We start from the raw sequence: 21,638 nt of genomic DNA, 5'->3' as shown, positions 1-21,638 counted from the left end.
GGGCTTCTGGCTCCAGTTCAGGGAATCAGCACCGTCTGGAGAGTGTAAGGAGAGTCATAGGCTTGGTACGTGACAGGGCGGCAACACCGGCAGAGAGATGGTTGCTGTCAGCTGGGGGAGGCTTCCTGGGGAGGGGAGGGTTGGGGGCTCTGTCCCATGCCTGGCCCTCGTTAGTTGTTTTGAATCTGCAGCCTGACAGTGACACCCCAAGGAGTCACGTTACCCCTGTGTCGTGTATCCATGATGGACGTCAGCTGAGGTCACGATAGGTTAGATGATAGACCATCCCTCGAGAGCTTGGGGGGCAGTCATGGTTGAGTGGAGCTCACAATATGACATTAATTGGAAGAAAATGGGAAATCTTGGGCTTGTCTTAACCCCCCGAACCAAAACCCAAAGTGTCAGCTCTGGGAGACGTGCCTCCCCAGCAACTTAGGGGGAAAAAGTCGGGATTTTAGTGGATCACAGGCCCAGTAGCAGCCCACAGGTGTGTGATGGCCTCAGTGATGAGGAAGCCTGTTTTGTAATGAAAGGGATAGGTAGGGAGTTTGAGGTGGACATGTACACACTACTATATTTAAAATGGATAACCAGCAAGGACCCACTGTGCAGCACAGGGAACTCTGCTCACTGTTACGTGGCAGCCTGGATGGGAGGGGCGTTTGGGGGAGAGTGGATACATGTATACGTATGGCTGAGTCCCTTCACTGTTTACCTGAAACTCACAGCATTGTTAATCGGCTATACGCCAATACAAAATAAAAAGTTTTAAAAAAACAAAGGAATACTGCTTAACACAGGCAGTGACAGCCTGTCTTGAACTGGGCTGGTCAGATCCCATTTTAGGGACTGCGGGCAGCTCTGTGCCTGTACCCTCGGGACAGAAGGGCGTGTGCCCGAGGCAATCTATCTCCTGAGAACAGTTGAAGGAGCTGGAGTATTTGCCTGGAATAAAGACTTGTAGAGGATACTGGCTGGCAGCTCAGCTAATTGCAGATCTGTTAGGTGGTCGGGGTGTCACATAGTCTCCGAGCACAGCCAGGCCCAGTGGGTGGAGAATACCGCCTGTCCGCCTGGAGATACCCACTCTATAAAGCGGCATGAAAGCAGCACCCTTGTGTAAGTGTCTAGGTGATCTGTGAGAGGTTCTTCTAATCAGATGCGCCATCTCAAGCTGATTTCTCAGTATTAGCTTATTTCTTTTTTCAATAAAGAAGCAAAAAGAAATTGATACAGTAGGCTTTTTTAGCTTTGCAGGTTATGCTAAGTATTAGCACTGAAATATTTTGGAAATGTTGGTCAGCCTGCCTATGGACCTGAGCCGCTGCTGGAGAAGCAAACACGAGCAACCTCACTCAGTTTTGCTTTAACTTCTGTTTGCTAACCAAAGCTTAAATTACAGCTTGTGACATAAAGTGCTTCTTAAGTGTAGGCTCTTTTCCTTTGAACTTTTTACTTTAAGGAGCTGCTTAGATTTATGAATTTAATTGATGTAATGAATTAGAATTCTTTTACTTTCCAAGAAACTCTGGTGCAGGTTAATTTCCAGGTAACTCTGGTCCACGTAGTTAAGCATATAAAATATTCCCCGTAAAAGTAAAGCACGATGTCCCTTTTGTTTTACTGACAGGATCCATCTGGGTAGGGTCATCTGTCATACTGAAAACAGTCTAGGTGGACTGTGCTTGGTTTCTGATGGTTATGAGAATATGTTGTGTGTGTGAGTTGTGGGGCTTTAAGGTGGTTTTCCTGGCTGAATTTGAGTCATATGGAAATTCTCAAGCATTCTCATTTCTTCCCTTTTCTGTATGTATCAGCCAATCAGTAGAGTTTTTCTCTTGGGAGCATAATCTAATTAGTTAGTCACAGTGGTATTATTTTTGTCATCTAACCTTTATTGAATGCCAGGAGGCCTGCGTCAGAAAAAAGCTCATCATACCTGCCGGGGGTGTCGTATGAAAGTCTATGAAACTTCTCTTGCTCTCCTGCAGCCAGAAGACTTGTCCCTGTGTTAACTTTTTGGCCCCCAGCATCTTGCCTTGATTTGAGCCTTTTCCTGGGAGGATCTGTTTTGTGATGTGTCTTGAGCAGGTGGCACGTGCACCTCATGTTTCTTATTCGAGGTGACAGCGCAGGAGGGGCGCGTAGACTGGGTTGCTGCCCTTGCCCAGCGCAGGAGGGTCACATAGACTGGGTGCTGTCCTTGCCCAGACTAGTCTCTCACCCCTCCCAGCTGTCGCGTGCTCTTGCATGTGGCCGCCATCCCATCCCTGTTCTCATCCCGGCCCCTCCGCTTGGTCCTCCCTCAGGAAGTCTGCCCTGATAGGGGTCTCGCTGAGTGAGAGGGTGGTGTGGCGTGACTGGAACAAGTCAAGGTGGAACCACGTGTGAGCGCAGATGGGTGGAGAGACCCACAGAGACTGGCAGTGTGTGCCGTGGAGGGTGGGTGCCTGGACCACCTCACCTGGAAGTGGGGTCTCTCCATCACCAGATAGCCCCGTGTAACTGTCGTAAGGACACATCTCAACATGTGTTAACACACATGCCTAAAACAAGCAGATCAGCTGATACCTAACTCTGTCTACCAAACATGAAAGTCTTACAGGAGTTTGGCTATGAAAGTCTCTGAGTATTTCCTGTCCATCTTCCCACTAAATTAGAATAAGTCGTATCCGATCATAAGAATTAAACCATGCTTGCTGTTAGAACTTGGTATAAACGATTTGAGTTTAAAATGGGCTGGGCTTGCTGTTAGATGCACAGTAACCGTCTGACAGCAAGTCAGTCTCCGTTTCCCCCGATGCTGGAATCTCTGAATTGCCGAGGACCTCTTCTGACTGCGACCACCCCAACCCCCCTCCTCAGCACTGCGAGTCAGACAGGTCCTGGGACACCTGAGCTTGTACGTGAATCTGTAGAGCTGGAGCTAGCCTCGGCCCCAGCCTGCCGGCCACCTGCTGTGCTAAACGTCCCTTGACCGAGCATGCATTTATCTCATCAGGAAATCTGTGCGGTGAGCCCAGAGAAGCCCCACGCCCTGTAGCTGGCAGTATCTGCTTGTACTCACATCTGGGGAGAGGCTGTCCACAGCTCTTGGCATCGTCCCTCGCTCCTGGAACACATTTGGTTTCAGGACATGATGGGGCAACAGGAAGCACAGGACCGAGAGCCTCCCTTGGTGTGAGCTCGGTGGTGGAGGGCCAGGCCACGCTTCCTGCACTGCTCAGCTGCTCTGGCCTTGCCGTCACAGCCCGTCTCACAGTCTGGCCGCTCCTCACCGCCTGTCTTCAGGTCTGGGCTCCTTGTGTGTTGTGTCTGCCTCCGTCCAGACCCCGGTCTCTGTGGTGTTGACTGTAGTCAGATCATCTGACCCTGACCTTGGATGTGGCTTGCTCTGGCTCTTCTTAAACTTGGGCAGCACCTGGTCCCCCAAGAGGTGGTGTCCTTTGGGACAGGGGTTCCGTTAAGTTTCAGAATGTCTCTTGAATGGGTGGGACCTGTGGCGGTGTTTGCTTAGAGTAGGATAAACCGTATCAAAACTCATATTATGAGTTTGGGGAAGGACACGTTTTCGGTATATGCTGTCCCTTTAGTCATAGTACTGACTTCAAGGATTATGGACATTTGCTAGAGAAAATAGGCTTTTAAAAAATATTTTAGTCACAAATGAAATTACACCAAAGCTGATTGCCTACTTTGTTAAGTATTTCCCATCATTGTTTCCTGTTTTTAATTTTGTTTCTTCCTTAAATCTCCTTTACTCTTAAGAGAAGTCCAGTCTCTGAGTGTGCAGTGTAAAGGAATAGCCTTGTATGTGTGACGTGTGTCTCATGATCCCCAAAAGCATGTAAAGTTATACTCTTTCTTCTTCTTTTTTTAAATCTGAGTAAAGGATTTCAACTCCCATTATTCTTTCCTCATAGTTTCTTTTCACACCTCAATTTTGGGGCTTTTTCCAGGATCACCACATCTCCCAGAAGTATACAACCCTGGAGAATTACTCTAGCGACAATTTGGTCCATGCATGGAAGGAGCGAGGGAATGGACTTTTATTTGGGTCCTCTGTGGAGTTAGGTCTTTGGGGTCTCTCGAGTACTTGAGTGCTATGCCTGCTTTGTGGGTCCTGACCCAGTGTCCCGTGATGCTCACGTGCTCTCCTGGGCTTCCCCCACCCTGTCTCCCAGCTCGCATCTGCGCAGCCAGTACTTTCTGCTCATTGGCGCTTCTTAGTGCTCAGTTGGGATTGCAGCGTGTTGCCACTTGAGGGCATTTTAGGTTCTGGTGAGAAACCAGAGGGCCTAACAGAAGGTTTGCAGGAGAACCGCCCACATGTTGCTGAAATGCAGGACAGCGTGGGCGCAGCGCTGGGCTCCTCTTGGGTGGAAAGGGGGGTCGTTTGTCATCATGATAAGTGAGAACGCAACCCTCCCACCCCCACGAGCAAGTTAAGTGTAGATGGCCTCACTGTGGTAACTAGCTGAAGAGGAGCTCAGTCCCTGTAGTGGTTTTGTCTCTTTGGAGAGATGAAACCCCCTTAGTTTCTCATGATTGCTGTAGATCGAGAAGGTGAAACTGAGTTATCATTCATGAAGGGTCTTCAGTGTCTTAGATTCAGGAGAACAGAACATACGGCCTCATTTAAAACTGTATTTATGATTGTTAAGCTCCGGTTCCAGGGAAGAATTCATCATTCTCTAATGATCTTTTGACTTGGAAGTGAACTGTTTTTCCTTTCTGCGTTTTATAGCACTGAGGTGACATGCCCGTGCCCAGCCCAATAACGTGGACTTCTCCTGACACACCCTAGACTGCTGGGAGAGTCTGGGTTCCCATGCTGACATCGATTGAGTTTTGTCCCAGCTTGCCTTTCAGACTCCAGATTCTACTGATGATGAGGGGAAAACAAAGTAACAGACACTCCAGGAAAAAAGGCCGAGTGACGGTGTCCTTTCTCTAACAAGCCAGCCAGCCTGGTCCCTTAACCCTTGCTTCTTATTTGCAGTTGTAGTCTTTTATCTTACTTACACTGATTAGGTACTTTTTTTTTTTTTTTTTTACTGATTAGGTACTTAAACTGGAGACCATCTTGTTTCTTTTTCATCTTAAAACTATGATGGTAGTGTAAAAATTGGAAATTAGGTTTTGTTTTCCTAGTCAGGAAAGGAGCAGGTTTTTGCTGTTTCCGGACCATCTCATTAGACCCAAAGCGCCTTCCTGAGTCAGGCATCAGGGAGTGGCAGGGTGGGGGCCAGTGAGCCCAGCTGGCGCCTGGGTGGGTTATGCCAAGACCTGCGTGGACACTGCCTTCACACACCCTTACACAGAGCTCTGGAGTGTTCCTGGCTGTGGCGGGAGCCCAGCAAGGTAGACCATGCCTTTGGGCCTCACCCAGAACCACCTTGTCACTCTAGCAGCCCTCCGCAGAGTGGCTGTTTCTGACCTCCTGACTTCTAGATTTAGGTCCTCCGACCTAAACCCAGACAGATGTGCAAAAATTAATTCTGGAAACAAAGGCCACAAGGTCGGTCTCCTAGGGTACGTTGTTTCTCACAGCTTGGCTTGTGCGATGGACTGTTTGGAATGTTAACCTTTTTTCTCTCTTCTGTTTCTTGATAACTCTAGTTACCAGAAAAGCTCATAAGCAAATACAGCTGGATCAAGCAGTGGAAGCTGGGACTGAAATTTGAGGGGAAGAGCAAGGACCTGGTGGATAAACTTAAGGAGTCCCTCGCTTTACTGAGGAAGAAGGTTTGGAACATGTAGTTTTCTTTGATAAGTACGGAGCTCTGACTCCCAGTTGGCCCAGCACAACGCTTCTTAGTCCTCACTTAGTGGGTTACAGGCTGCCCAGGTGGCTCAGCGGTAAAGAATCCACCCGCCAATGCAGGAGATGGGAGTTCGATCCCTGGGTCGGGAAGATTCCCCTGGAGAAGGAAATGGCAGCCCACTCCAGTTTTCTTGCCTGGAGAATCGCATGGATGGAGGAGCCTGATGGGCTACAGTCCATGGGGTTGCCATGAATCAGACATGCCTGAGTGACTAAGCAACAACGGTGGGTTACCACTTGCTCTTGGCTGGATTTTACGCAAAGTGATTCTAAACAAACACAAACTCTTCCTCTGAGGTGTTTGGTAAAATGAAGAGGTATCAACATCATACACTCTCAGAGATGACATGTTAAGTGAAATGTTTAATTTTGTTTAAAGCAAACCTTACAATAGTAGTCTTTTCTTCTAAGTCATACTGCCAAGTGTCAGGGATGTCACTTGGTCCATATCTCGTACAATATCATCAGCGATATGAATACTCATTTATTAAATTCTTCCCAATTATGTTCATGTTTTAAGATTCTGTCCATATTTCTTAGGCATGTTTTCTTTTACAACGATTGTCCAGGGCAGTAGATTTAATAACTTGTCTTTTGAAAACGGTCCTCAGGGTTTCTCTGAAGCAGAGTTGTGAGAAGGCACTTGGTCAGCTGAGCCCCAGTGATTTGGTCGATAAACCCTCCCTCCGTGGCTCTCTGCTGTCTTACGCGGGTGGGGTATCCTGCTTGCACGCCGGCCCACATGGACCTCTCGGGTGCTGGCCTCTGAACAGCCCAGACGCTCTCCTCACCAGGAACCCTGGACACAGGGCCTGTTCATTGTTCCGGGCTTCGTAGATGGAGTAGGGAGGGATGTCAGGCGGCGTCAGGCATCGTCTTTCAGGACCCTTCCTAGCACACACCCCAGTTGTCAGCCTCTTAACTGTGGTCTGCTGCCCCCATGAGACCTACAGCCTCACGAGAGACTTCATACACTTCATATGTGCCAGGCTGTACCCTGAAGTTTCTATTATGTAATTGTCATGACCAGCAGGGCATTGTCACTGTGGTTGTCCTCACCACAGACGAGGAGACCGTCCTGTCCATTCTTTTACAGCCAGTGCTGCCCTGAGCCTGACATACAACAGGCATTTGGGAAATACTTTGTTGAATGCGTGGAGGACCCTGACTTCCTGGAGCCTAGTTTTTATTTATAAAAATGAGAAATGTGTGCTGGAAAATAATACTGTTGAAGAAGGACTAGTGATAAAGACGTGGGAGCAAGAGAAGGACAGAGGGGGTCTATTTGTGTTGCCTGTTGAAGCAGAAGACAGGATTAGAGGGGCTGGAGCCCCGCGCCGCCCCAGGCAGGCCCTGGGTTAGCAGCGAGTGGAGCACAGGGCTCTGGCCTGGGGGAGTGAGCAGGAAGGCTTCAGCATAGCCACTGTTGCCCGTCCGTTTTAACTCAGATTTCTAAGTTCTTGAGAAGTCGCTTCTTACACCTAGTAAAGACACGCCTAGTAACTAGGTCTTGATTTGGGGGATGCTGAAGTGATTCCAATTCATAATTATTCCATTACAATTATTCAGTAATAATCTGGGCCAGCACTGCCGACACCTCGTAGGTACCAGGCTGTACACTAAAGTTTTCAGTATTACGTAATTCTAACACCAGCAGGGCGTCGTGGTTGTGGTTGTGCCCACTTTACAGGCGACGAGACTAAGGCCCTGCAGGGGCCAGCAGCTGCTGGGTGGCGAGGCCCTTGTTCCATCCTGACTCTGACTCCAGAGCCGTGCTCTCACCTGCCAGCTTGGTGTACTCCTGAAAAATATGAGATGTTGTAGCTTTCAGAGTCCTGTGGCACAGTTATCACCAGTTAAATGTACTCTTGAATTAAAAAATTTAATGGTTTTGCAGAGGACCAGTAGTTACTGATTATACACAAGGATTAGTTTTGTGTTGGCATCTCTTATTCACAAAGAGATTCTTAACTTATAACCACTTATACTTACAGGGTTTTCTTCCTCACTTAAAGAGTTAGCATTTGTTAGCTGAATACCTGATTGTTGTGGTTCAGTCGCTGTTGTTGTTCAGTTGTTACATCGTATCCGACTCTTTGTGACCCCATGGACTGCAGCAGGCCAGGCTTCCCTGTCCTTCACTACCTCTCAGAGTTTGCTCAGATTGCTGTTCATTGAGTTGGTGATACTATCTAACCATCTCATCCTGTGTTGCCGCCTTCTCCTTGAATACCTGATTCTCTCCTTTATTTTTAATCAGAAGTCAATATGAATTTCCTGAGTAGATTTATTCATCTGAAACTCAAGTAAGCTTTTAATAAGAGGTTAGAAGGGTAAGTTTAGTAAACAGGTATTCAGGAGCTGTCACAGTCTTCCTTGCCCATCTTCACGTCATAAGGTTGGCTTGGTGTTTCTGGGTGGTATCGGCTGCCATAAGCCCCTTAAAGGGGAGGAGTGATTTCAGCTATGCTGCAGGGCATCATCACACCAGGTCTCTCCTTCAAATATTTGTTTATTGACTGGTTCCGTTTCTTGGCCTGGGAAGATACGAGAGTTGAAATTTCCATCCCGTGATCCTAGAGCTTGTCCTTAGTGCAGTATACTTTTGTATCAGATTGCCGGGGGAAAAGCTGAATAAGGAAAGCGTGTGGTCTAAAGAGTACAGTTGTTTGAGCTGGAAGATTGAATACTGAGTGTTGGTACATGACCTGTGGTCACCTACCTATTCTGAAAATAATTTTGTGCTCATAGTGTGGGGTTTTACCAGGGACTTTCAGAACAACAGTTTAATTATTATGTAACTTTCTTATTATAGTGGGCAAGCCTGGCTGAACTGAGAACTGCAGAAGCAAGGCAGATGGCTTGTGATGAACTGTTCACAAATGAAGAAGAGGAGTACAGCCTCTATGAAGCTGTCAAATTCCTAATGCTGAACAGAGCCATTGAACTCTATGACGATAAGGAGAAGGGAAGGGAAGTGCCGTTTTTCTCTGTGCTTCTCTTTGCTCGGGATACGTCAAGTGACCCTGGTCAGCTGCTGCGGAACCATCTGAACCAGGTGGGGCACACTGGCGGCCTGGAGCAGGTGAGTCGTGCCTTTGGGAGTACATTAACCCAGAGCAGCAGCATCAGCCTTCAACTACTGCCTCAGTTTTTGTGGGTCTGGAGCTCAGGAGCCCTGCCGTTGTGTGGTTCTGGCTCAGGGTTGCAGGAGGTTGCAGTTGAGTCTTGCTCAGGGCTGCAGTCTCCGGAGGGCTCGACTGCAGCTGGAGGGTCCACTTGCAGCCTGGTGCACACTCACCTGGCTGTTGGCGGGAGGGCTCAGTCCCTCACTGGGGGTCAGTGGGAGGGCTCAGTGCCTCACTATGTGGGGCTTTCCATAGGGCTGCTCAAATGTCCTCCTGACATGGCAGCTGGCTTCTCTCAGAAGGTGGTCCAAGAAGACAGCCAGGATGCTCCAGTGCCTTCTGTGGTCTAATCTTGGAAGTCACTCACCAGTACTTACACCAGGTTCTGTTTGTTAGAAGCAGATCACATCATTCTTCCCACACTCAAGTCAGGCATGCCGAAGAATTGTGAGCCTATTTTTTTTTAAATTTATTTATTTTTAATTGGAGGTTAATTGCTTTGGAATACTGCATTGGTTTCTGCCATGCGTCAACATGAATCAGCCGAGGGTATACATATGTCCCTTCCCCTTTGAACCTCCCTCCACCTCCCAGCCCTCGAGGGTGAACCTGTTTTATACCCACCATGGTTGTCTCAGCCTGGGCTTTCTCCTGTCGTGTGGTGGATGGGACCAGAACCCTTGGCTCCAGAAAGAAACCAAGCCCTGGGAAGCAGTCCTCTGAAGGGTCCTGTTTAATCTTGGCTGCTGTCGCTGTATTAGGTAGCATCCTTTAAAAATAGACTTTAGCCAGGAGAGCCAGCCTGCTCTTGGATCTTCAACAGATAGGTTGAGTTTGGAGTTTCACCCACAGACCCAGCGTGGTGCTGTCCTGTGGGTCACCCGTTGACTCACCACACTCTGCTCTTTCTTTGTTGGGTCATCACGTTGCTCTGAACAGCCTAAGTTCTTCTTTAGTTGAATAGCCAACCACTTGAGAAGCATGGTTGGTGACATTGAACAGGAGACAGGGATCAAGACCATCCCCAAGAAAAAGAAATGCAAAAAAACAAAATGGCTGTCTGAGGAGGCCTTACAAATAGCTGTGAAAAGAAGAGAAGTGAAAAGCAAAGGAATAAAGGAAAGATACACCCATTTGAATGCAGAGTTCCAAAGAATAGCAAGGAGAGATAAAAAACCTTCCTCAGCGATCAATGCAAAGAAATAGAGGAAAACAATAGAATGGGAAAGACTAGAGATCTCTTCAAGAAAATTAGAGATACCAAGGGAACTTTTCATGCAAAGATGGGCTCAATAAAGGACAGAAATGGTATGGACCTAACAGAGGCAGACGATATTAAGAAGAGGTGGCAAGAATACACAGAAGAACTGTACAAAAAAGATCTTCATGACCCAGATAATCATGGTGGTGTGATCACTCACCTAGAGGCAGACATCCTGGAATGTGAAGTCAAGTAGGCCTTATGAAGCATTACTATGAACAAAGCTAGTGGAGGTGACTAGCTTTGAAATAGTTGAGCTATTTGAAATTGTTGAGCTATTTCAAATCCTAAAAGATGATGCTGTGAAAGTATTGCACTCAACATATCAGCAAATTTGGAAGACTCAGCAGTGGCCACAGAACTGGAAAAGGTCAGTTTTCATTCCAGTTCCAAAGAATGTTCAAACTACCTAACAATTGCACTCATCTCAGATGCTAGTAAAGTAATGCTCAAAATTCTCCAAGCCAGGCTTCAGCAATATGTGAACCATGAACTTCCAGATGTTCAAGGAAGGTGGTTTTAGAAAAGGCAGAAGAACCAGAGATCAAATTGCCAACATCCGCTGGATCATCGAAAAAGCAAGAGAGTTCCAGAAAAACATCTATTTCTGCTTTATTGACTATGCCAAAGCCTTTGTGTGGATCACAATAAACTGTGGAACATTCTGAAAGAGATGGGAATACCAGACCACCTAACCTGCCTCTTGAGAAACCTGTACACAGGTCAGGAAGCAACAGTTAGAACTGGACATGGAACAACAGACTGGTTCCAAATAGGAAAAGGAGTACGTCAAGGCTATATATTGTCACCCTGCTTATTTAACTTATATGCAGAGTACATCATGAGAAATGCTGGCCTGGAAGAAGCACAAGCTGGAATCAAGATTTCTAGAAGAAATATCAATAACCTCAGATATGCAGATGACACCACCCTTATGGCAGAAAGTGAAGAAGAACTAAAGAGCCTTTTGATGAAAGTGAAAGAGGAGAGTGAAAAAGTTGGCTTAAAGCTCAACATTCAGAAAACTAAGATCATAGCATCCAGTCCCATCATTTCATGGGAAATAGATGGGGAAACAGTGGAAACAGTGGCTGACTTTATTTTTGGGGGCTCCAAAATCACTGCAGATGGTGATTGCAGCCATGAAATTAAAAGATGCTTACTCTTGGGAAGGAAAGTTATGACCAACCTAGACAGCATATTAAAAAGCAGAGACATTACTTTGCCAACAAAGGTCCATCTCGTCCAGGCTATGGTTTTTTCAGTGGTCATGTATGGATGTGAGAGTTGGACTATAAAGAAAGCTGAGCACCAAAGAATTGATGCTTTTGAACTGTGGTATTGGAGATAACTCTTGAGAGTCCCTTGGACTGCAGGGAGATCCAACCAGCCCATCCTAAAGGAGATCAGTATTGGGTGTTCTTTGGAAGGACTGATGTTGAAGCTGAAACTCCAGTACTTTGGCCACCTGATGTGAAGAGCTGACTCATTAGAAAAGACCCTGATGCTGGGAAAGATTGAGGGCAGGAAGAGAAGGGGACGACAGAGGATGAGATGGCTGGATGGCATCACTGACTCAATGGACAAGAGTTTGGGTAAACTCCAGGAGTTGGTGATGGACAGGGAAGCCTGGCGTGCTGTGGTCATTGGGTTGCAGAGAGTTGGACACGACTGAGCGACTGAACAGTTCAAAACTGAGAAACATGGAGGCTTTCCATTCAGAGTGCCACTTTCTTGCATGCACGGCTGACTTGGAGCTTGCCTTTTACTGGTTACACAGGAAAGAGCAAAAATGGCAGTCACGCTGAGTCAGCCAGGGTCGAAGATAACTGTTTTAAAAAAGTTGTTTGTACTCGAAAGGTAAGTTACTTACGTGTCTTGAACCACTGCAGATAGCTTGCACTAACAAGCCTGGTAGAGCATAGTTCGAGTATTAGGCTTCTGATGGTCCTTTCTGAGTCCCCACAAGTCTGCTGTAACATGTTTAAATAGCAGTTTTGTTGAAATATCGTGTACATACCAGTTTACCCCTTTGTGTGTGTGACTCAGTGGATTTTAGTATGTTTATAGAGTTTTGCAGCCATTAAATTTGCAGAGTCTAATTTTAGACCATTTTATCACTCCTAAAGGAAACCTCATACCCTCATTCCCCTTTTTCCAGCCCTAGGCAACTACTAACTTACTTTCTGTTTTTACAGACTTGTCTATCCTGAGCATTTCATGTAAATGGAATTTTATAATATGTGGTCTTTTATGACTGGCTTCTTTGACTGAGCCTAATGTCTTCCAGATTCATCAGTATTGCAGCATGTATCAATACTTCATTCCTTTTTATTGACAAATAATATTCTATTGTATGGATGTATCACATTTTATACATCCACTTCAGTTGTTTCCACTTTTTGGCGATTGTGAATAATCCTGCTGTGAACATCATGTACAAGTTTTTTGCGGGACATATGTTTTTAATTCTCTTGGGTATATGTTAATCTAGGAGTGGAACTGCTGGGCTACATGGCAATTCTTTGTTTAAAACTTTGAGAAACTGCCAAACTTTGTAAAAGCAGCTGCACTCTTTTATATCCCCTCCAGCAATGTTTCAGAGTTCCATTTCTTCACATCCTTACCACATTTTTTTAAAAAAATTGAGGTGAAGTTCATATAACACCAAAGTAACCATTTTAAAGTGTACAATTCACTCACTGTCCATACATTTGCAGCCTTGTGTGACCTTTACCTGTGCCAAGTTCCGAAACAGTTTCCTTCCCCTGAAAGAAAGAAAACCTGGTGCCTGCGAGGCAGTCTCTCCCCGCGATCATCTGTCTGTTTGATTGTAGCCATTGGAGTGGGTGGGAAGTGGCGTCTCATTGTGGGTTTGATTTGTGTTCCCCCGATGACTTTGTATGTACGTAGTGGTATTTACATGTCATCTTCGGAGAAAGCTCTATTCTTTTCAAGTCTTTGGGCAGTTTTTAGACTGGTTATTGGCTTTTTTTATTGTCAAGTTGAGATGTTCTTAATGTATTCAAACCACAAGTCCCTTACGACATATGACCCCTTCTTGATGATGTGTTTGATTATAATGACCCACACATAACGGCAGGACTGGGGCTGGACTGCAGGAGGAAAATGGGCTCAGGCCAAGCCGCGCTGTGCCCCGTGGGGACCCCAGAGCAGGAGCGGGGAGCCAGCCGCATCCTTCAGCCTTTGTTCTCCCCGCAGGTCGAGATGTTCCTCCTGGCCTACGCTGTGCGCCACACCATCCAGGTGTATCGGCTCTCCAAGTATGGCACTGAGGAGTTCATCACGGTCTACCCCACCGACGCCCCCCGGGACTGGCCGGTGGTGACCCTGATCGCCGAGGACGACCGGCACTACAATGTCCCCGTCCGAGTGTGTGAGGAGACCAGCCTGTGAGCTGCGCTTGGCCCGCCTGGCCACGAGGCTGAGGGGCGCGGGCAGCCCCTCGCGGGGGCCTCGGGCCTGCAGGTCCCTGAGCCCGACCTCTGAGGACGCCTGGGCCCGGTTAGCCTCACCAGACTGGAATGTTCTGGGAACTAGCTTTGGCGAATCACAAGTAACCGCGATTTTTTCCCCCTCATCTGTGATGCAGTACGTTTCCGTGGGAGCCTTCAGAGCACACCTGTTAAAAGGTGCAAACTACACCTCCTCCATAAAACAGACACTTTTATATCAGAGGAGTCGCGTCCTGGACAGAAAGTGTCCAAAGCGCTCTCTCATAGTAAACTGGCTTTCAATTTTTTTTTTTAAAAGATGGTAAGTTTTGTTCTGATGGTTACAGCATCTGCGGTGCCCTTTCTCTACATCTATGCAATCGGTTCACGCGGTAGAAGTCGGGGGCAGAGCCTGCCAACAGCCCAGCATCCTCTGCTAGTCTCACCCAGTAATGGTTTAAATCTACATGTTAATTAAAGCTGTTGTAAGCCGAGTGTCTAATAGAAGCATCAACTGGGTCCAGCTGCTTAAAGGCTGGAGAAGGGGCTGCAGGAGAAGCAGCGGCCCCAGGACTCTTGCTCTGCCAGGACGTGCCAGGCGCCTGTGGTCACGGACACCCCCGCTCGGGAGCCTGGTGCGGGGGTGGGTGGTCGGGGGGAGAGCCCCCGGGATCAGGAGCTGTTCCTTCATCTGCAGTTCCACAGATTCACCATCATCTAGTCAGAGTCAAGCTTAGACCCATGTGTGGTTTTAGTGGAAACCACAGGAAACCAAGGCCAATTGATGAGTTTCTGGAGAGTGCTTCCATCGCCAGGTTCCTGTCCCGCATCTGTTGGAGGGGATGAGTTAGCAGCAGGGAGTCTCTGGTTTTCATGAGTAAGTTTTCAGTACAAGAGCGTGCTTAACACTGTCTGCAGAGGCATGGCCGAGCTGCACCCGCCCTTGGTTGAGTTTGGGATGCCCAGGGTCGGCAGTGTTCTGGCCACTAATGGTGCCCTTGCCTAGTCAGTCACAGGCTAGGGTGGTGCCTGAGAGGCGGGGATAGGCTCTGGCAGACCAGCTGAGCCTTGTCTGCATCAGGGCCCGAATCCCTGTGGCATGTGGACACCTCACTCAGACTATCAGCAGCACCTGGATTGGCTCAGTATTTGTGGAGATGGTGTTACCCTGAAGTACTGAGCTTTATTCTATATAATTATAATCTTTATGTGGTTTAATATAATGTAGTTGATAAGCTATCTAATCTGTTGTCCCTCCCCCCGCCCCGCCCCCAGGGACAGAACTTTTGTGAAAATGTAAGTTTTGCTTTTACTTAAAAATCAAAATTTTCGGTTGAGAAAAAACTCAGAGGACACAGAAGACTATGCAGACTGTTACACGAGTATTCCTCCCATTACCTCATCAGTAATATTCACATTTTGGTAGATACTTAACTCATTAGGGTGTTTGAATTGAATTTTACTCTAGATGGCGTGAATGTGTTGGAGAGGCTTTGTCTTTCACTGTGAAATGCAATGGTGCCTCAAATAATAATAAGAAGGTACCTAGAAGCCAAATGAAAATGACGACTTCCTGTTGGCTTGGATGCTTCATTTTATGTTACATGATTTTCATGCAGCTTATAAAAGGAAATGCCTACCAGTTCATTCTTGAACATGTTTAAAAGCACAACTTCAAACACTTCAGTTGTACAAGGCAGTTGGTGTCTGTGTCCATCAAACTGCTGGCAGATCGCCTCTGTTGAGTTTAATGATACTCATGATCTCTGCATTTTTGAGAATGTTCTAGTCTTAGTGAACTTGAACTGGGCTTCTGGGTAGCTCGATTACATCTCATACTTTTTTCTTGTTCCTGTGTATGATATTGTTAGAGTGTGTGCAAAAATTGTGGTCTTAACTACCCCATTGATAAAAACTCAAAAATGTGCATTTAAGTTGCTTTCTGACCCAAGGCCATATTAGACTCTCAGACTGTCATGCAGGTTTAGAGGGATCATAGCATCAGAGAAGAAAAGCTTTCAAAGAAACAATACTTTAGGAAATGTAGATGATTGGCGAACTTTAAAAAAAAATTTTTTTGTTGCTACGTGCAACTATAGTTACCCAGAGCTTTAATTCCATTTTTCATTCTTGGTCTTGGCCTGGTTGGGTGATATCAGTAGAATTGAAATTGAGTTGAGACCAAAATGGATTCAGGAGGATAAATTTACTTAGAGGGGATCTCTAAAATGGTATGAGTGTTTCCAAAAAAGGAAGGTAGTGGGACCTACACTTTGCTTACTTTCTATCCCAGGATTTATTGCAAGAGTTCAGTCATTTTGGAGCCCTCTGGTCTTATCAGAAAGAAAATACCTGCCTTGAACAGGTGTGACTTATACCTTTGAGCTCATTTAAAGTGCATTAAACCTAAATAACAAGTTCCATGGAATTACCTCTCGGCGTGTGGGATTTGATCTGAAATGTCAGTTCCTCTTCCTTGGAGTTCAACAAATCTGAAAACACCTTAAAGGCACAGAACAGGATTGTCCCTGCTCTCTACATAGAGCCGTTCACACTTCCTATTATACCGTTGTACGTTCCATTAACGTCTGACGTTTTCTTTGATTGTGGAAACAGAGATCCCCTTGGTATTGTTTCATTATTTTTCCCTCCAGTTCTAGGGTTTGTCAAGTAAAATCTCAGACCGCTTGAATCTCACCCCTCTGTCAGAAAAAACACCTTTGTTGGTTTTTGTGCGCTTGTTTTTTGCTTTGCTTTTTAGGAGGCTATGTTACCCTTCTGCCCTCTTCACCTCAGGGTGCTCATTTACCTGAGAGTGTGTGGCCTCGTTTTTGAAGGGCTTCCAGGTGGTAACTGAGGTGCTGTCTCACCTCTGATGATCCAGCTTCCTTACATTGCAGCATAGATGTCAAACGTACCTCCTGGTTTTGTCTCCTTTGTGGTGTTAAAGTTTCATCATGTTCCTGTCTCTCTTTCTAAAGCAACACTTTGCAGGTACTCCCCCTTTGAAAGCCAGAAAGTTATTTTCAGAAATACAAACCTCCAGGGAATTGTGCTTGTGCTCATACACAAAAATACATGGATGCCTTTTCTTAAATGATCTGTATCTAGTTAAAAACCAATAAGAATGTGTTTGGAGTGAATCTGAAATGTGTGTGAAAGATATAGGAGTCCCCACATAGTTGAGCAAAGTCAGGGCACAATATCAAGTAAGTTTACCAACTTACCAGAGACGTTTCAGTTTTGTTTAGATAACAAATCACCGGCCACAGGCGTTAGTTTTTGTGAAACCCCCCCAGTCAGTAATGTGTTAAAAGGCCCAAGAACAGTAAGGAGTGAACTGAAGAGTGACGAACTGATTCTAGATGAAAAAATGCCTTTGAAAAACAAAACGGATGCCTAACAGACCTCCTTAGCGTAAGTTAATAAAAGGATAAAAATCTGAACCAGCGCACACCACTTCTGTGCCTGGATTCTGCAGATGCCTTTTTCTAAAGTTGAAGCCCCCTGTGTAACAGAAGTAGACTGCCTAATGCTGAACTTTTAGAAAACCTTCTTGGGGGTCTCTTCTCAGGGCCTGGAGAGAGCAGGAAGCCAGTGCTGAATCGAGCAGTGAACTGAGACAATGGGCAGCTGATGATCAATACTTGTAACTGATCCAGGGAATAACTTGGAGCCATGAAAAGCACAAAACTAAACTGGTTTGCCTGCCCCCAGCCCTGGTGGCTGTAAGGGTAGGGTAGGCTTGGCCACGACCAGAATGGGCGGGGTGATGCCTGCTCGATGGTCTGCACTCAAATCACGACGTTCTGTGTGAGGTCACAGAGCCTGAGACCCTACAAGTTTGGGAGGGTGGAGGTGAGCTGTCCCTTTTGCCTTTTTTTTCCCCTCATGCTAAATTGAAATTTATTACTGGAGATAGTGGAGGATGTTAGTAGGTATCATTAAACTCTCCAGAGTGGTCATAAAGTCTGGAGATAATTATATTGAAATGTGTTATCAGCAAACCACTTGCTACGTTTATCTCTGTTTCCAGGGGTCTTCCCTGGTGGCTCAGTGGTAAAGAGTCTATCTGCAATGGAGGAGATGCAGGTTCAATCCCTGGGGTTCAGAAAGATTCCCTGGAGAAGGAAATGGCCACCTTCTTGCCTGGAAAATTCAGTGGACAGAGGAGTCTGTCGGGCTACAGTCCATAGGGGTTGCAAAGTGTCGGCACACGACTTAGTGACTGAGCAAGGCGAGGCCGTTGACCTCATGGCCATCTGTATATTTCCATAACTTGAGTGCTCATTAATAGCCAGGGCTTGTTAATAGAACATTGATGAGAGCTTTGTCTCATTCTTGTTGATTTTTCGGGTGTAGGTGTGGGTCAGGGGTGAAATTGCCAAAATGCAGGTGATCCAGGGAAAGGATCTGGGACTCTAGATGAAACCAGTCTTGGCAGTCTTTTTCCCAGTAACCAGGGGTGGTTGAGTTCAGTTCTGAACTTCAAAATAATTTTTTTTTTGTACTCAAGACCTGTTGTATAATGAAAAAATGCCTTGACTTGTCTCACAAATGGTGCTAAACTATGGTACTCCTTATAGGAGCCAGGGCAGTCTGTGGGTTGGTTACTTCTGAGTATTTCAATGTGGGAAAAAAGCCAAAGTGAATGTATGTAGTGAGCTCCCTTCTCGCTTCCATTGTCTGTAAACATGTTTTGGTCTCACAGCCTCTGAGTCTGTGTTATGAATTTGGAGGGGATACCGACCCCTTGTCTGTCCGTAGCGGCGGTTTTCCTTCCCCATCGGCCAGGCTGCCTAGGGAAGGCAGACAGGAACTCAGTGAAACCTGGCCGCCTCGTCTGTCTTGGCTTGTTTTAGCAGAGTGTCCAGTTTGCACTCTTAAGATGTCAGCGTTTGTCAAAAACCTCATCTGCTCTGAGAACCGTGCCCCTGAGGCTCCCATCGGCCTGGGACCATGGTCCCACCTGCCTCCAAGGCGGAGGTTGCCTCATTGACACGTTGAATCCTCATCTTTACTGTCAGAGGCCAAGCCAACTCGGGTTTTGCTGTCGATCTCCTGTAGCAAGTCTGGCCACGAAGGACTGTAAAAACAAATAACTAAAAATAAAAACTCAGAGAATGAAAACTTGGAAGCCTGGCTGTGTTGCTCTGGTTAAATGCCTGACTTTGAGGACCTTGGAGATTGAGGTTTGGTGCTTTAACTTTCCAGCACTGCCAGGACAGACCTTTTGGTGCTGAACTCCTAGGACATGATCACTCCCCAAATTAGATTTGGTCTTGGGCCTGGATTCAGTCAAACAGTCCCATCACCCGCTACTAGGGGAGCTGGGCCGGTTACCCCATTTCCTCGTCTCAGTCCTCGCCTCCACGCCACCTGCTCCGGGGTGAATGGGGGTGAAGTGAGGTGCAAGCCCTTCACGGAGGCTTCAGGTACATCCCCTAGGCCCGCAGGGCAGGGCTGCAGGCACCATCCAGACCCAGCCTTGGCTGAGTGTTCGCCAGGGAGAGGCCCGTGGTGTGTGTAGCATTCTTAGGTGTTCAAGAACCATCTAGACTGATGGATGGAAATGCACCCACCTGTGTGATAGCAAGAACCTAACACTGTATGAGTCAGGCGGCCACTGAAAGACTGTTGGCTTTCCAAGGTGTTCTGGGGATTAGAGAATGAGCCGGCCCCTGCCTTCCTATGAGTCAAAGAACTGAGTCTTTGCAAAATGGTGCTGTGCTTCTGAAGACCCCGCCACTTAGGGGCTGGGCATCCAGAGGGCAGCAGTGCCAAGCTGATGAGGGGCAGCGAAGGCAATCCTGGGCTAAACAGTAACAGCGGGCTCTTCTTCCTTCAGTGCCCCGTTCACTTGGGTAATGAACTAAAGTGAAAGTCACTCCTGCTAAGTCGCTTCAGTCGTGTCCGACTCTGTGTGACCCCATAGACGGCAGCCCACCAGGCTCCCCGTCCCTGGGATTCTCCAGGCAAGAACACTGGAGTGGGTTGCCATTTCCTCCTCCAGTGCATGAAAGTGAAAAGTGAAAGTGAAGTCGCTCAGCCGTGTCTGACTCTTAGTGACCCCATGGTCTGAAGCCTACCAGGCTCCTCCGTCCATGGAATTTTCCAGGCAAGAGTACTGGAGTGGGGTGCCATTGCCTTCTTCAGAAAGTTGCTGAGTCGTATCCAACTCTGCGACCCCATGGACTCTGCAGTCCATGGAATTCTCCAGGCCAGAATAATGCAGTGGGTAGCCTTTTGCTTCTTCAGGGCATCTTCCCAACCCAGGGATCAAACTCAGTTCTCCTGCATTGCAGGCAGATTCTTTACCAGCTGAGCTACAAGGGAAGCCCAAGAATACTGGAGTGGGTAGCCTATCCCTTCTCCAGTGGATCTTCCCAATCCAGGAATCAAACTGGGGTCTCCTGCCTGGCAGGTGGATTCTTGACCAACTGAGCTCTCAGGGAAGCCCAATGAACTAAAAGTCTGGCGTAAATACACTTCTCCCGCCTCTCCTCTGAGTCATGGGACTCTTCTCGATTTCAAGGCAGTGTTTCAGGCCTGGTTTCTCCATGCCTGCGCCTCCCACTCCCACCCTCACCCCCATGGTGGGAAGTGTGGAGAGAAACGGCCCCAGGCTGTGGATCCTGGGAACGCCCTCCGGAATTACAGCCATCAAATGATGAAGAAAGTACCAGCCTTGTTTTGTGTATATAGAATGAGAGCATTTATGTGTATATACAGTATTCTTGGCTGGAGGATCCCATGGACAAGAGCCTGGGGGGAGGGGGGTGTCACAGGGTTGGACACGACTGAACGCACACAGCACACACAGTTGTGTTCACACTTACCATCATCCCTTGCTTGAAAGCTGGGCATTCTTTCCATAGATTCTCCAAATCATCTCCCCTTCCCACTCCTCCTACCACCACCTCTGGCCTGGGCTCCATGGGAGTGGCCTGGTAATGACCTTCTGACTTGCTGGGTCTGGAGGATTCCCTCCAGACTCCCAGCCCTGAGCACAGCCCCAGAGGCAAAGCCAATTTGGCTCTGGGGTGGGACAGCCTGGGGCGACACTCTCTCTAGCTCCCTAGGGCTCAAGGAGGGTGTTTCTTCTGCCTTCTCACCACCCTGCAGCCCCCAGCCCTGTACCCTTGCAAGATCCTCCCAAGAATGGCTGAGAGATCTGGTGATGGTGGTTTTTCATTCTCTGCTGCAATTTGGATTATTCAGTAAAGCTGAGGATTCTGTCTTCCAAATACCCCTCTACTGCCATTTCCCCCAAATCCAGACGTAATTATGGCAGAAAACACTGCCGTGCTGGGCCGTTCACTTAGGAGACAGCGCTCCTTGGAGCATCGGAGAGAATGCTGAGAAAATAAAAAGCAAACACACCATGAGCATTGTCTTCCGTGTTCGTGGAGATCACATCCTATTTGTGCTAGATGGTGAGGAGCTGTGGTATACTCTGAGGTTTAAAAAAAAATCCTAGGTAATTAACACCATTGACTATTTCCAGTTTTCTCAATTATGATAGTGCTATAATGAGCCTTCTCATTCATCAGTCTTTTTATGCATCTCTAAATTGACCCAGTTCAAGGCTCTCCCAACCTTCCCTCAAAAAAGTTTCAAGAATTTCACCCTCATCAACTGATCCTGCTTCATTGTCCCTTGGGTGACTCTCAGTTCAGTTCAGTTCAGTCGCTCAGTCATGTCCGACTCTGCGACTCCGTGAATCGCAGCACGCCAGGTCTCCCTGTCCATCACCAACTCCCGGAGTTCACTCAGATTCATGTCCATCGAGTCAGTGATGCCATCCAGCCACCTCATCCTCTGTTGTCCCCTTCTCCTCCTGCCCCCAATCCCTCCCAGCATCAGAGTCTTTTCCAATGAGTCAACTCTTCGCCTGAGGTGGCCAAAGTACTGGAGTTTCAGCTTTAGCATCAGTCCTTCCAAAGAAATCCCAGGGCTGATCTTCA

General features: G+C 47.2%; 1 protein-coding gene across 3 annotated transcripts in view; it reads left to right on the top strand.

The window, feature by feature from the left end:
* Positions 1-18,381, top strand: part of OTULIN (OTU deubiquitinase with linear linkage specificity) — a 36,199-nt gene extending 17,818 nt beyond the window's left edge. For 2 of the 3 annotated variants that reach the window (XM_070357703.1, XM_070357702.1), the window contains exons 5-7: positions 5,623-5,748; positions 8,643-8,912; positions 13,439-18,381. In XM_070357703.1, the coding sequence (XP_070213804.1) occupies positions 5,623-5,748; positions 8,643-8,912; positions 13,439-13,633 (591 nt within the window). In that variant the 3' untranslated portion in view covers positions 13,634-18,381. The remainder of the gene's footprint in view (positions 1-5,622; positions 5,749-8,642; positions 8,913-13,438) is intronic. The other variant, XM_070357704.1, reaches the window with a different exon arrangement.
* The last annotated feature ends 3,257 nt before the right edge of the window (positions 18,382-21,638 follow it).

The sequence above is a fragment of the Bos mutus genome, chromosome 20 (genome assembly GCF_027580195.1).
Source record: "Bos mutus isolate GX-2022 chromosome 20, NWIPB_WYAK_1.1, whole genome shotgun sequence".
Lineage (NCBI taxonomy): Eukaryota > Metazoa > Chordata > Mammalia > Artiodactyla > Bovidae > Bos > Bos mutus.
The sequence above is the reverse complement of the archived record's forward strand: the minus strand, read 5'-3'. Positions and strand labels throughout refer to the sequence as shown.